General features: G+C 39.9%; 1 protein-coding gene across 1 annotated transcript in view; it reads right to left on the bottom strand.

The window, feature by feature from the left end:
- The window catches only part of SYCP2L (synaptonemal complex protein 2 like), an 87,151-nt gene that overhangs the window by 55,546 nt on the left and 17,517 nt on the right, over positions 1 to 14,088 (bottom strand). Inside the window, exons 10-15 of the mRNA XM_049855290.1 lie at positions 10,183 to 10,217; positions 9,001 to 9,143; positions 6,849 to 6,901; positions 5,959 to 6,004; positions 4,836 to 4,928; positions 4,670 to 4,730 (exon numbers count right to left, since the gene is read on the bottom strand). Coding sequence (XP_049711247.1) covers positions 4,670 to 4,730; positions 4,836 to 4,928; positions 5,959 to 6,004; positions 6,849 to 6,901; positions 9,001 to 9,143; positions 10,183 to 10,217 — 431 coding nt within the window. The remainder of the gene's footprint in view (positions 1 to 4,669; positions 4,731 to 4,835; positions 4,929 to 5,958; positions 6,005 to 6,848; positions 6,902 to 9,000; positions 9,144 to 10,182; positions 10,218 to 14,088) is intronic.

Raw genomic sequence — 14,088 nt, 5'->3', positions numbered from 1 at the left:
TAAAACAAACCCTAACAGAAATGAAAAGAGAAATAGTTCTGCAATAATAGCAGGAGACTTTTAACACAACAATTTCAACAATGGCAAAACAACTAGCAGGACACTCAACAAAGATGCAGAAGATCTGAACAACACAATCAACCAAGTTGGCTAGTAAAGAAGTGTTAATTTGGTGAAGGGAAAAACAACACACAATATAGGGGAAGTCAGCACAACTTGAGCAAGATAAAGGAAGACACTTTGAGAACACAAGGAAAAAAATTTTAAAAAGAGGCAACCATAGTAAATACTATAGCAGATACAACCCTATAACAACAGTAGAAACAAGTAACTTACAAGCAGATACATAGGTAGATATGTAGCTAAGTAGGGGAAGGAGGGTGTACAAGAGTATACTCATGTACATATATAGGTTATTAGGCTATGTATATTTTATATACATTTTTGCATGTACAGCATATATATTCATATATATATACACACACACAGTTATAGAAGCTTCCTAGACATATCCCAGCACCTTGAGGGACCGAGTTAATGAGGCTGAGGCCTGGGAACCATGGTCTCAGGAGACAACTGGCATAACACAGTTCATAAAGAAAATGTTCTAGAGTCTAGGGTCTTCAAAGCTTGAAAGTGGTCATGTAAGATACATCTATCGGTCACATCCCATCCAGATCAAAGGAGAATGAAGAAAACTAGAGACACAAGAAAAATATTAGTCCAAAGGGTGAATGGACCACATGACCCACAACCCCCACCAGCCTGAGCCCAGAAGAACTAAATGCTGTTTGGCTACCACCACTGACCACTCTGACAGGGATCACAATAGAGGGTCCCAGACAAAATGGGAGAAAAATGTAGAACAAAACTCAAATTCACACACAAAATAAACAGACTTACTGGTCTGACAGAGATTGGAGGAATCCCTGACATTATGGCCCCCAGACACCCTTCTAACTCAGAACCGAAGCCACTCCCGAATTTAACCTTTCAGCCAAAGGTTAAATCAAAAAACCAAACCCATTTTTGTTGAGTCAAGTCCAACATATAGCCAAAGATTAGACAGGCCTATAAGAAAAACGGTAACACACGTGAGGAATGTGCTTCTTATATCAGTCAAGTATACGAGACCAAATTGGCAACAACTGCCCCAAAGCAAAGCCAAGAAGGCAGAAAGGGACAGGAAAACTGGATGAATGGAAATGGGGAACCTGGGGTGGAAAAGGGGAGAGTGCTGACACATTGCAGGGATTGCAACCAATGTCATGAAACAATTTGTGTATAAATTTTTGAATAAGAAACGAATTTGCTCTGTAAACTTTCACCTCAATCAAAATAAAATAAAATAAAAAGTAGGATGAGAAGCAGCAGGAAGAAGAAGAAAGAAGAAGCACAGAGAGAGAGAAGGCAAGGAACCTCCTAAAAGAGCTGTAACATGGGTCAAGGGTGGTGGCAGGCCCAGAAAGGCCCCAGTGGCAGAGTAGATGGTGACAGACAGCACGGCCAAGAGGAGCCTGCCCCCAGGAGACTGAGAGGAGGCCCGAGAGGCCAAGAGGAGCTGAGAGAGCTGTCCTGCACTGAAGAAGGAAGACTTTGCCTACATAATTCCTGATCCTGATCCTGAGCTGTATGCCATTATTTTCTTAATTATCCACTTAAGAAACAACAAACAGCTTGAGGACTGCACCAACTCTCCAACAAGCTGCTGTTGCTAGCTGCCCTCAGTCAACTCCGCTCACGGCGACCTAATGTGTACAGAGTAGCACTTCATTCCACAGGGTTTTCAATGGCTGATTTTTCAGAAATAGATCATCAGGCTTTTCTTCCTCTGGGTGGACTTGAACCTCCAACCTTCTGGTTAGCAGCCAAGCACATTAGTCATCTGTGCCATCCATAAATTCCTCTGATATACACATTGTTGTCAGTTGCCATCAAGTCAATTCCGACTCATGACAACCCCGTGGGTGCAGTGTGGAACTGTTCCATGGGGTTTTCACGGCTGTGACCTTTCAGAAGCAGATCACCAAGCCTGTCTTCCAAGGCACCGCAGGGTAAATAGCAATGACATTCATGTTATCTTAGATTAGTAATACAAAAACCAAAACCAAACCCACTACCATCGAGTCGATTCCATCTCATAGCAACCCTATAGGACAGAGGAGAACTGCCCCACAGAGTTTCCAAGGAGCGCCTGGAGGATTTGAACTGCTGACCTCTTGGTTAACAGTTGTAGCACTTAACCACTATGCCACCAGGGTTTCTGAGGTTAGTAACACTAACAGGTAATTGCTATATAAATTAGTGATGCTATTTGATTTCTATTTTTCATGAGATGTTTATAAACCCCTTTACTTTACTACAGATAGGAGGCACCTCCAACTCAATATATACCATCTTTTCATTTCTGTAACTGTAAGACTGTCGGCTTCCCTCTCTTCCATCCCTCTCAGTTCTCTCGGCTCCCAGCCTCCTCAGATGCCAAAAGCAGACTTCCAAAATCTAGGTTTCTAGTCCTCCCTCTTCCTTCCATTCTCCTGGGGCTTCCCTGTGCTTCCTAATCTATTCCCAACCCCAAATTCCTGCTTTTTTCTAATAATTCCCAACAGGAAAAACTCTAAACAAATTCTCACAGGCACTGAGAAGAACTATATGGGGAGGAATTGTGAAAGGCTTTCAAACCAACCAAAAAGCTACCGGGTGTCCTGTCTAGCACATACTTCTCTGACCCTTTCACTGTCTTTCAGCTATTTTACACCTCTATAAGTTGTCGTAGGAGTACCTAGGTGGTGCAAATGGCTAACACGCTTAGCTGCTAACTGAAAGGCTGCAGGTCCAAGTCCACCCAGAGGCACCTCGCAAGAAAGGCCTGGCAATCTACTTCCAAAAAATCAGCCAGTGAACACCCCATGGAGCACAGTTCTACTCTGACATACTTGGGATTGTCATGACTCTGAGTCCACCCTCAGCAACTGGTTGATTAAATTGTAGAAAACTGATAATTATGCAACGAAATCTTGTCCATAGAAATGCAAATGAATTGCACCTGTGGAAGGCAATTTCTAGTTTTTCATCTATTTGTAAATTCATTTCCGTCTTGCCTGTGTATGTGTGGTTCTTTGAATCCTCCTTTCAACCAACTGTAACATTTTATTGGTTTCCTCATTCATTAACAAACTAGGAAAACACATAAATTTATACTAATTTTACATCTGCGCAAGGGTCACGATTTCACCTTTTTAAGAATCCTGTTAAAAGCAGCTAATTCACGTATACTAGACGCTCCAGCAATGGGAACTAAGGGCTGAAGGATTACCTTATCCCTAAGTGATTTCCTGAGAGAACCGTGAATTAGAGTTCAAGGCTAGAATAGATTTGCTCTCCCCAGGACACTTCTATGATAAGAACCATGTCACAGGTCATAGTTCACTTCTCACCTGGTCTCCAGGAAGCTAGGAATCTAATCTGAATCTCCAAAATAGCCATTTTACATTAGCCTTCATGGTAGAAATTTTTATTCTTTTCCATGGTTCCAATTTTCTATTTCTATTATTTTGGTGTAAAGGTGTAAGCTGCCTCAAATCTTTGTGGAAAGAATCAACGTGTAATAACGATATAATTACATAATGTTTAGTTTTAACTCTTTAGCAAACCTATTACTTAAAAAAAATCTTATACACACTGAGTTACTTTAAAAAATGTCTAAGTCCCAACTCAGGAAATAAAGTCAAATATGATCATAGCTGAAATACTAAACTGAACTGACAACATACTTGCTACACCCACAAAAAGACCACTCCTGATTTTACGCTTCTTAGCCCTACGGTGATGGTTAATTTTATGTGTCAACTTGGCTAGGCTATGGTTCCCAGTTATTTGACCAAACACTAGTCCAGCTGCTGTCATGGAGTAATTTACAAGTGACTGAATCAGTTGGCCTTGGGTACAGCAGGTTATTTTCCAAAACGCAATCTAATGTAATGTAACCATCAGTCCAGGTCATACTAGTGTATAGTGGACCCTAAACCTAATTACTTCTGAGTTATAAAAGGACCAGAACAGATACAGAAACACACAGAGGAGAACAGGCACCATGTGAGTATCGCCCAGAAGCCAAGGAGCCAAGGAACACCCAGAGCTACCAATAAGGAAGGAATCAGCACAGCCAAGACCTTGATCTGGACTTTTAGCCTCCAGAACTGTGAGAATGTAAGTTTCTGTTCTTTCAAGCCACCCACTTGTGGTATTTCTATTCAAGCAATACTAGATAACTAAGACATCCACCTACAAGCTGAGAGGGAAGACGAGTGATGGAAGCTTAAAAGTGGGTTCAAAGGCCTGATATTTAAATAGAGATGCTACATACTCGCACAAGCTCACTACTACTATAACTCTGTGGGAGCAGAAGTCCAGCTACCATAACCATTTTATAATAAAAAAAACTAGTTAAGTAATTTATTTTCTGAACCCCAAAGTCACAAAGCAAAGGAGTCACCAGCAATGTCACACCTGTATCCTGGCTCCCAATACAGCACTCCTTCCATTGTACCACATCTCCCTTCCAAGGGACACTCAAACCCTGCTCTAGAATTGACTCAACACACACTGCAGACAGAAACAGAAATAACACTCAGGATTATATGGGGCTACTTGAAAATGTTCATCTTACCTGTTATGCTGAAATTAGTCACCGCTTCCCTGAAAATTTTTACCGGGTCCCACAGAACACTCTTGGGAAAAAATAAATAAATAGTAGGTGAAAGACATGAGCACATATGCTTGCAGGTCACCCATCTCTAATCACTTAAGTCTTAGCAGGAATTACGCATCATTACCTTAGCGTTGTCTATATAAAATGTTATGCTCTGACCTCCTAGGTTGAAATCAATCCAAAATTTCTCTAATTTTTCATTCGCTGGTTTTCTCATCTGTAAGAGATCATTTCAGCAAGATTATACACATAAAAATCACGTTAAAGGGTCAGATGAGAATTATTCCAGTAAAAACAGAACTGATGCTTTTCCCGGGACAGAACGATCCTAATATCATAGGGTCTCTCTTTACTGTCTCCTTCATTCCTGCAAAAGAGGAGAAGAATCTCAAAGAAATGCTCCATTTGGGTGTTCTGAAGACAGGGTCCAGGAAACCTCAGCTGAGTAAAGGTTCAGAGACCTTAGATTTTACCCTGAAATTGAGGAGGTTTAGGTTGAGGGACTTTTAAATGGAGGACCTTGTTCCTCTAGAAACCAAAAAAAAAAAAGTTGGGGAAGATAAAAAGAAACCGCTTGGCTTTGGCCTATACAGTCCAAGGTATAAAGAACTAAAAAGAAAGATACAAACGCCAGAAAGAAAGCAGGATGCATCAACCGGAAGGAATGAAGAAAGCAAATCACCCTTTTCCATCCTGTCCGGTATGGATGATGTCGCCCACTAATAAGGTGAAGGAGACTAAGGTCCTAGGATTGACCTCACATGTGTCCTATACACCCTAAAATTCCTTCACCAACAGCCAGAGGGAAAAAAAGTCCAGTTGCAGTCAAGTTGACTACAACTCATGGTGACCCCCATGTGTGTCAGAGTAGAACTGGGCTGCATAGGGTTTTCAATGGTTGATTTTTCAGCAGTCGATTCCAGGCCTTCCCTCCAAGGCGCCTCTGGGGAGACTCAAACCTCCAGCCTTCCGGTTAGCAGCCAAATATGTCAACCGTTCGCACCACCTAGGGACTCCAAATAGTAATAATAGGGCCCTTAAAATTCCTGGCAATGCATCCTTCCCATGGTTTAAGAGAAGACAGGAGAAACTGTTAAGTTTCAAAGTAGAGATCTTCAGGAGAAGTCGGCTGCCTTTTTTCAAAAGCCCTTCTCAATAGCAAGAGTTGAAGTTGACCTGACTACATAAACCTAACTCTGGGTTTCATTACACACCGCCCTCGCCACTCCCAAGAGAGAAAAACATACCTCATGGCCATCAGCAAAAGCAGTGATACACGGAAATGAATAGACCCTGCAACAAACCTTGCAATTAAAAAAACAAAATATGATGGGCCCCAAAACAACCGGGAGATGGTCTACAATCAAGTGCATATAACTAGGGTAAGCCATTGAGACGCTTTGGACAAAGCACAGCAGGGAGTCTCAACCTGCAGATGGACAGCTCCATCTGGCAGTCTACAGCCAGGTTCAAAAGAACCAGTACGCTGTCAGTCAACTCCAACTCATGGCAACCCCACGTGTGTCAGAGTAGAACTGTGCCACATAGGGTTTTCAATGGATGATTTTAGGGAACTAGATTGACAGGACTTTCTTCCAAGACATCTCTGGGTGGACTCGAACCTCCAATCTTTTGGTTAGCAGACAAGTGCGTTAACCATTTGCACCACGGGGACTCCAAGCAAGGTTTACTGGTACTATCCCTCAACCCAGCAGCTTGGCAAGATCCTCAACAAGAGGACTGAATTTAGCAAATGGTTCTCATCAAGAATTTAACTGTCCATAATTTTTAATATACCTGTCCATAGTGACCCCAAGTCTTTAGGAAATTGCTCTTCATAAAATCTGTGGGCACCATGGAGGACACTGTGTTAAAAATCATTCCCAATCATAAATAAATATGCCAAAAGACTAACAGAGATAATTTTAAAACACTCAAATGAGCCACCAGACAGACAGGGTCTGATTTTTTTTTTTTTTATACTCAATGGACAACTCAACAGTGCTCAGTAAATTATGTATCCTATATTCTTTCCTAAAACAAATCAAAATAAAGCATTCTAGATCATTCTTTTTAAATGTTAGACATTTTCAGAATATAACTAGTAAATAAAGTAATGCACAGATAGATATCTTACCTTCTTTGGTCACCAAGTCTGTTGTTCAGGTGATTGAGAAACTGTCTACAGTCCTTCAAAGTAAATAATACAAACTTATTTTTAAACAATTCAGGATGTTCAGTGTAAATTATTATGCTTACCAGGCTGTAGAGGCCAGTGTTGCTTCTAAAATTCCAGAATCCAGTAACATCACAACACTTCACATGGATTGAGTTTGCTACGTTAACTAAAACAATACTTTGTACCACAAAGACGAGACTCCAGGCACGTTTCTAAAGGAACCCCCCTCCTCACCATGAGATTTCAGCTGAGGAATGCTTAGGTCTCCAAAAGTTACATGCACAAACACATTTCACTGAGTTGGTAGAATAAATAAGACAAACTCATCTTACTGGTGACTTAGACTACAATATTTGCTTATCCTGTTGGGTAAGAACCTTCCCCAGCATCTGCTCAGCACAAGCAACCAACCACCAACCCATAAAACTCATCAATTTTGGATTTATCTGGGTGTGTTACCCATTGCCAGTTTTCCTTATCAGGAGTTCTCTACTGCATTTCTTGCAGAGTTCTCTCTTCCTGGTTATATTCTAAGAACAAAGAGTATTTTTATAGTTTACCTAACAGCTCTTTGGAAAGTAAGTGTGTTGCCCCCAGCATTCTAACGCCAAATACACTGATCCAGGATTTTGTTCTGTTTCGTTACCAAGGGTTGGCTGTCATATTCAAACCCTCCTCACACTTGGCATCTAAATTCAGCCCTAAATGGACATCAGCAGTGTGAGTCTTTCACCTAAAAACAGTTCAATTAAGATGCTGAGGCTCTGGGGGAACCATGATTTCAGAAATAGGATAATTACTTTTGTCCTATTTTCATCAAATTCTCCTACAGAGAAGAGAATGACACAGAGTGGAAGGAAAACTAACATCTGAGTGTCTACAACATGCCAGGCATTTTCAGTTTTTCTCACTTCATTCTCACATTTTATAGATGAGGAAACTCAGGCTTCCCAAATCAACTAACTTGCTTGTATGCATCCATTCAATAAGTAAGGGAGGTAGGACGAAACCCAAGTTGGGAGAGTAGTCCAAAAACTCATGGTCTTTCTTCCCATTTATAGCATAGTGAATCTTGGCTAAGTACCTATATATGTGGCAACATGCTCAAAGTCAAAGTTAATATATATTTAAAGACTCAAATTTGACAAAATCCTAATTATGTTGCAGTTATGAGCAGAAAGGCTTTGTTCGACATGAACACTGTTATGAAGAATTTTACCTTCTCCTAAAAGATCCCAACCTTCATTTTAATAACTTTTTGAAAAAGAGAGGGAAAGTGTTCTAGCTATTTTAGGATGAAGACAAATAGGGAACAAAAACCATAAGCTATTTTGGAGCTACTTGAGGTCAGACTCACAGTGAGCCTGGGGGCATGGAAGACCACTGACAAGTCTTCCAGGTAGTGGAGGCTGAATGTCTCACAACGCTACTACCGCATGATGCTCCTCCACCCCTTGAGCACACCACACCAATCTTAGCGAGACATCACTAGTCAAGCTGTTCTCTGTGAGGCAAACACATTCTCTCTTCTCCAAGTCTCCCTACCCTTTAAGGTTCCTTGAAAACTGCTGTATACTGCATGACATTTGCGGGGACTGGACCCATCAAATTCACATAGATCTGAATGACCTATAAAGAGGTCCTATCTGTATATGCATGGGTGGCCCACAAATATTCTGTTGCTATTGTCGTCAAATTGTTTCCCTCATGTGTGAAACGAGCATTGTCCAACTCTCTTTGCTTTGGACACATCATCAGGGGGATCAATTGTTAGAGCCAGGCATCATGTTTGGGGAAACAGAGGGCCAGCGAGAGCAAGGGAGACCACTGGTGAGACGGACTGGTACAGTAGCCACTACAAGGGACTCAAACACGCTGGCGATCGTGAGAATGATGCAGGAACACACACGTTTCGTTGTGCTGTGTGTGGGGTAGCCACGAGGAAGAGTCGACTCAACAACAGCTAAGAACATGTGTGAAACAGGAACTTCAAGAATGAAAACTTAATCACACATAAAAACTCCTCCCCTAAGCCTAGCACATTGGACAGTACTGAGCGGATGCTTAATAAATACTGATTCCACAGAATGTGTATGACCAGAAGTCTCACCGTCTCAAATTCTCGGTCCTTAATCTCTTTGAAAGCTTCAGCAATGAAATCATCCTCAAACCACTCATGTACGAAGTCATCCCTTAGGTGTTTAGTCACCAGTCTGCATAGTGCTTCACAAATAGCAGCCTGCTGGTCGTAATCTAGAGGTGAGAAACAGAGTAGACGTGGATAATTCCGGGCACAAAGAACAAGAAAAAGAATGAGCTCCACAGATGAGCACTACTCTAAGAAGCCCACCTTAGAGTACTAGTAATGTGTCTTATAGTTACAAGCAACAAGATGGAATCTACAATGGTCACAATAGTTTCAATTCAACATTTAAGAAAGAGTTAGCAGAAAAATCTGAACAATATGTCGGCATGTGACACTGTTTTCAACAATAAATATTTCTGGGTTTTATATTTTAGATACAGTAGAACATTTATCAAAAGTACATTATCAAACAGCCAAAAATAAAATTAAAAAGATTTCTGCTATGAAAACAAAATCCCAAGATAAATTGCACTATTTTACAGCAGATAAACTAAAACTTCTTGGAAACCGTGATGACATAGTAGTTAAGTGTCACAGCTGCTAACCAAAAGGTCAGCAGTTCAAATGCACCAGGCATTCCTTGGAAACTATGGGGCGGTTCTACCATGTCCCATAGGGTCGCTATGAGTCGGAACTGACTTGATAGAAACGTTTTTTTTTTTTTGGAAACTAAAACTCCACATACCAACATGTTTAAATCTCAGATAAGTGTAAGGGCAAAAAGCAAGTGGTAGGAGGATATGAACAAAAGGACAGCATTTCTATAATCTTTTTTTTTTTAATTTACAAAACAAAAACGTTTAACATTTATTACACAGAGTAAAAGTAGGAAAATGTGCTTCAGAATGGAAAAGTCCAAGCTCAGGATCACTTCTACCAATGGAGGGGCATGGACACTGAGGACTTTATTTGTAACTCTAGTTTATTAAAATATATATGTGTGTATATATACATATACATATTTGAAGCAAAAGTGGCAAAGAGCTAAATTTTTACAAAGTTGGTTGGTGAGTAAATGAATATTCATTAACTATTCTTTACAGTTTTATTCTTTATAGTTTAGTCCCCGTAATTCCAAGATGCTCAAAACACCCTCCCTGTCCAAGACTTATTACTCTAAAATTTAAAATTCTGAACACGTCTTACCACCAACAGTCACAATTGTCCTTGCAAGGTCTCTCCTGAAACATTTAGATAAATGATGTTTTACTGAAATGAACCTGAACAGGCAAAACTTTATTATACTGCCACTAAATTTGAAAATTAATTTGAAAACCAAGATGTACATTTTTGACATTTTTATTTGTCTCATATTAAGCAGCAAACACGGATCAGAATTTCCTCATATGTCAACATTACACTTTTATGAAAATCCTTAAGCTTATGTATTAATGACCCATATGCATATTTTTTTCAGGTCCCTGGGTGGTACAAATGATTAAGCTCTGGGCTACTAACCTAAAGGTTGGCAGTTTGAACCCACCCAGTGGTGCCGTGGAAGAAAGGCCTGGCAATCTGCTTCCATAAAGTTCAAAACCAAGAAAACTCTATGGAGCAGTTCTAGTCTATAACACATGGGGTCACCATGAGTCAGAATCAGCTTGACAGGAGCAAGTTTCTTTTGTTTTTTTTTTAAATTTTTATTGTGCTTTAAGTGAAAGTTTACAAATCAAGTCAGTCTGATACAAAAATTTATATACCCCTTGCTATATACTTCTAATTGCTTTCCCCTTAACGAGACAGAACACTCCTTCCCTCCACTCTCACTTTTTGTGTCCATACGGCCAGCTTCTGACCACCTCTGCCCTTTCATCTCCCCTCCAGACAGAAGATGCCAACATAGTCTCATGTGTCTACTTGAGCCAAGAAGCTCACTCTTCATCAGTATCATTTTCTATTCCATAGTCTACTCCAATCTCAGTTTAAAGAGTTGGCTTTGGGAATGATTCCTGTCTTGGGCTAACAGAAGATCTGGGGACCATGACCTCCAGGGTCCTTCTAGTCTCAGTCAGACCATGAAGTCTGGTCTTTTTAGGAGAATTTGGGGTCTGGATGCCTCTACTCTCCTGTTCCCTCAGGGGTTCTCTGTTGTGTTCTCTGTCAGGGCAGTCGTAAGTTGTAGCCAGGCACCATCTAGTTCTTCTGGCCTCAGGCTAATGTAGTCTCTGGTTTATGTGGTCCTTTCTGTCTCTTCAGCTCATAAATACCTTGTGTATTTGGTCTTCTTCATTCTCCTTTGCTCCAGATGGGTTGAGACCAACTGATGCCTCTTAGATGGCCACTTGCTAGCATTTAAGACCCCAGATGCCACTCTCCACAGTGGGAGGCAGAATGTTTCCTTAATAGATTTTATTATTCCAATTGATTTAGATGTCTGCTGAAACCATGGTCCCCAAACCCCCACTCCTGCTACGCTGGCCTTTGAAGCCTTCGGTTTTTTCAGGAAACTTCCTTGCTTTTGATTTAGTCCAGTTGTGCTCACCTCTCCTGTATTGTATGTTCTTTTTCCCTTTACCTAAAATAGTTCTTATCTATTATCTAATTAGTGAATATCCCTCTCCCTCCTTCCCTCCCCACTCTCATAACCATCAAAGAATATTTTCTTTTCTGTTTAAAATATTTTTCAAGTTCTTATAATAGTGGTCTCATACACTATTTGTCCATTTGCAACTGACTAACTTCACTCAGCATAATGCCTTCCAGATTCCTCCATGTTATGAAATGTCTCACAGATTCATCATTGTTCTTTATCAATGCATAGTATTCCATTATGTGAATATACCATAATTTATTTATCCATTCATCCACTGATAAGCTTCTTGGTTCCTTCCATCTTTTTGCTATTGTAAACAGTGCTGCAGTGAACATGGGTATGGATACATCTATTCGTGTAAAGGCTATTATTTTTCTAGGATATATTCCAAGGAGTGGGATTGCTGGAGCATATGGCACTTCTATTTCTAGTTTTTTAAGGAAGCACTAAATTGATTTCCAAAGTGGTTGTACCATTTTACATTCCTACCAGCAGTGTATGTGTTCCAGTCCCTCCACAACATCTCCAACATTTATTACTTTGTGTTTTTTGGATTAATGCCAGCCTTGTTGGAGTGAGATAGAATCTCATTGTAGTTTTGATTCGCATTTCTCTAATGGCTAATGATCGTGAGCATTTCCTCATGTATCTGTTAGCTACCTGACTGCCTTCTTTAGTGAAGTGTCTGTTCATATCTTTTGCCCATTTTTTAACTGGGTTGTCTTTTTGTAGTTGAGTTTTTGCAGTATCATGTAGATTTCAGAGAACAGGCGCTGATCAGAAATGTCATAGCTAAAAACTCTTTCCCAGTCTGTAGAAATCTTTTTACTCTTTTGATGAAGTCTTTGGATGAGCATAGGTATTTGGTTTTTAGGAGCTCCCAGATATCTAGTTTCTCTTCTGCATTGTTAGTAATATTTTGTATACTGTTTATGTACTGTATTAGGGCTCCTAGCATTGTCTCTATTTTTTCTTCCATGATCTTTATCATTTTATATTTAGATTTTATGAAGATATATTTTATCTTTGATCCATTTTGAGTTAGTTTTTGTGCACTATGTGAGGTATGGGTCTTGTTACATATTTTTGCAAATGGATATCCAGTTATGCCAGCACCATTTGTTACAGAGACTGTCTTTTCCCCATTTAACTGACTTGGGGCCTTTGTCAAATATCAGCTGCTCATATGTGGATGGATTTATGTCTGGATTCTCGATTCTGTTCCATTGGTCTATGTATCTGTTATTCTACCAGTACCAGGCTGTTTTCACTACTGTGGCAGTATAATAGGTTCTAAAAACAGGTAGAGTGAGGCCTCCCACTTTGTTCTTTTTTCTTTTTTAGTAATGCTTTACTTCTCCGGGGCCTCTTTCCCTTGCATATGAAGTTGGTGATTTGTTTCTCTATCTCATTAAAAAATGTCATTGGAATTTGGATCAGAATAGCATTGTATCTATAGATTGCTTTTGGTGGAACAGACGTTTTTACAATGTTAAGTCTTCCTACCCATGAGCAAGGTATGTTTTTCCACTTGTGTAGGTCTCTTTTGGTTTCTTTCAGTAGTGTCTTGTAGTTTTCTTCGTATAGGTCTTTAACATCTCTGGGAAGATTTATTCCTAAGTATTTTATCTTCTTGGGGGCTACTGTAAATGGTATTGATTTGATTTCCTCTTCGATGTTCTTTTTGTTGGCATAGAGGAATCCAACTGATTTTTGTGTGTTTATCTTGTATCCTGATACTCTGCTGAACTTTCTATTAGTTTCCGTAGTTTTCTTGAGGATTCTTAAGGGTTTTCTTTTATGTGTATAAGATCATGTCATCTACAAACAGAGATACTTTTGCTTCTTCCTTGCCAATCTAGATGCCCTTTATTTCCTTATCTAGCCTAATTGCTCTGGCTAGCACCTCCAGCACAATGTTGAATAAGAGTGGTGATACGGGGCATCCTTGTTTGGTTCCCAAACTCAAGGAGAATGCTTTTAGACTCTCTCCATTTAGGATGATGTTGGCTGTTGATGCAGGAACGGCATTTGACAAAGTTCAACACCCATTCATGATAAAAACTCTCAGCAAAATAGGAATAGAAGGAAAATTTATCAACATAATAAAGGGCATTTAAACAAAGCCAACAGCCAGATGGATAACATTGTTTTTCTAATGTTGAACCATCCCTGCATACCTGGTATGAATCCCACTTGGTGATGGTGAATTATTATTATTTTTGATATGTTGTTGAATTCTATTGGCTAGAATTTTGTTGTGGATTTTTGCATCTAAGTTCATGAGGGATATAGGTCTGTAATTTTCTTTGTAGTGTGTTTACCTGGTTTTGGTATCAGGGATATGCTGGCTTCATAGGATGAGTTTGGGAGTATCCCGTCCTTTTCTATGCTCTGAAATACCTTTAGTAGTACTGGTGTTAATTCTTCTCTGAAAGTTTGATAGAACTCTGGAGTGAAGCCGTCCGGACCAGGGCTTTGTTTTATTGGGAGTTTTTTGATTACCTTTTCAGTCTCTT

Source organism: Elephas maximus, chromosome 1 (genome assembly GCF_024166365.1).
Source record: "Elephas maximus indicus isolate mEleMax1 chromosome 1, mEleMax1 primary haplotype, whole genome shotgun sequence".
Lineage (NCBI taxonomy): Eukaryota > Metazoa > Chordata > Mammalia > Proboscidea > Elephantidae > Elephas > Elephas maximus.
The sequence above is the reverse complement of the archived record's forward strand: the minus strand, read 5'-3'. Positions and strand labels throughout refer to the sequence as shown.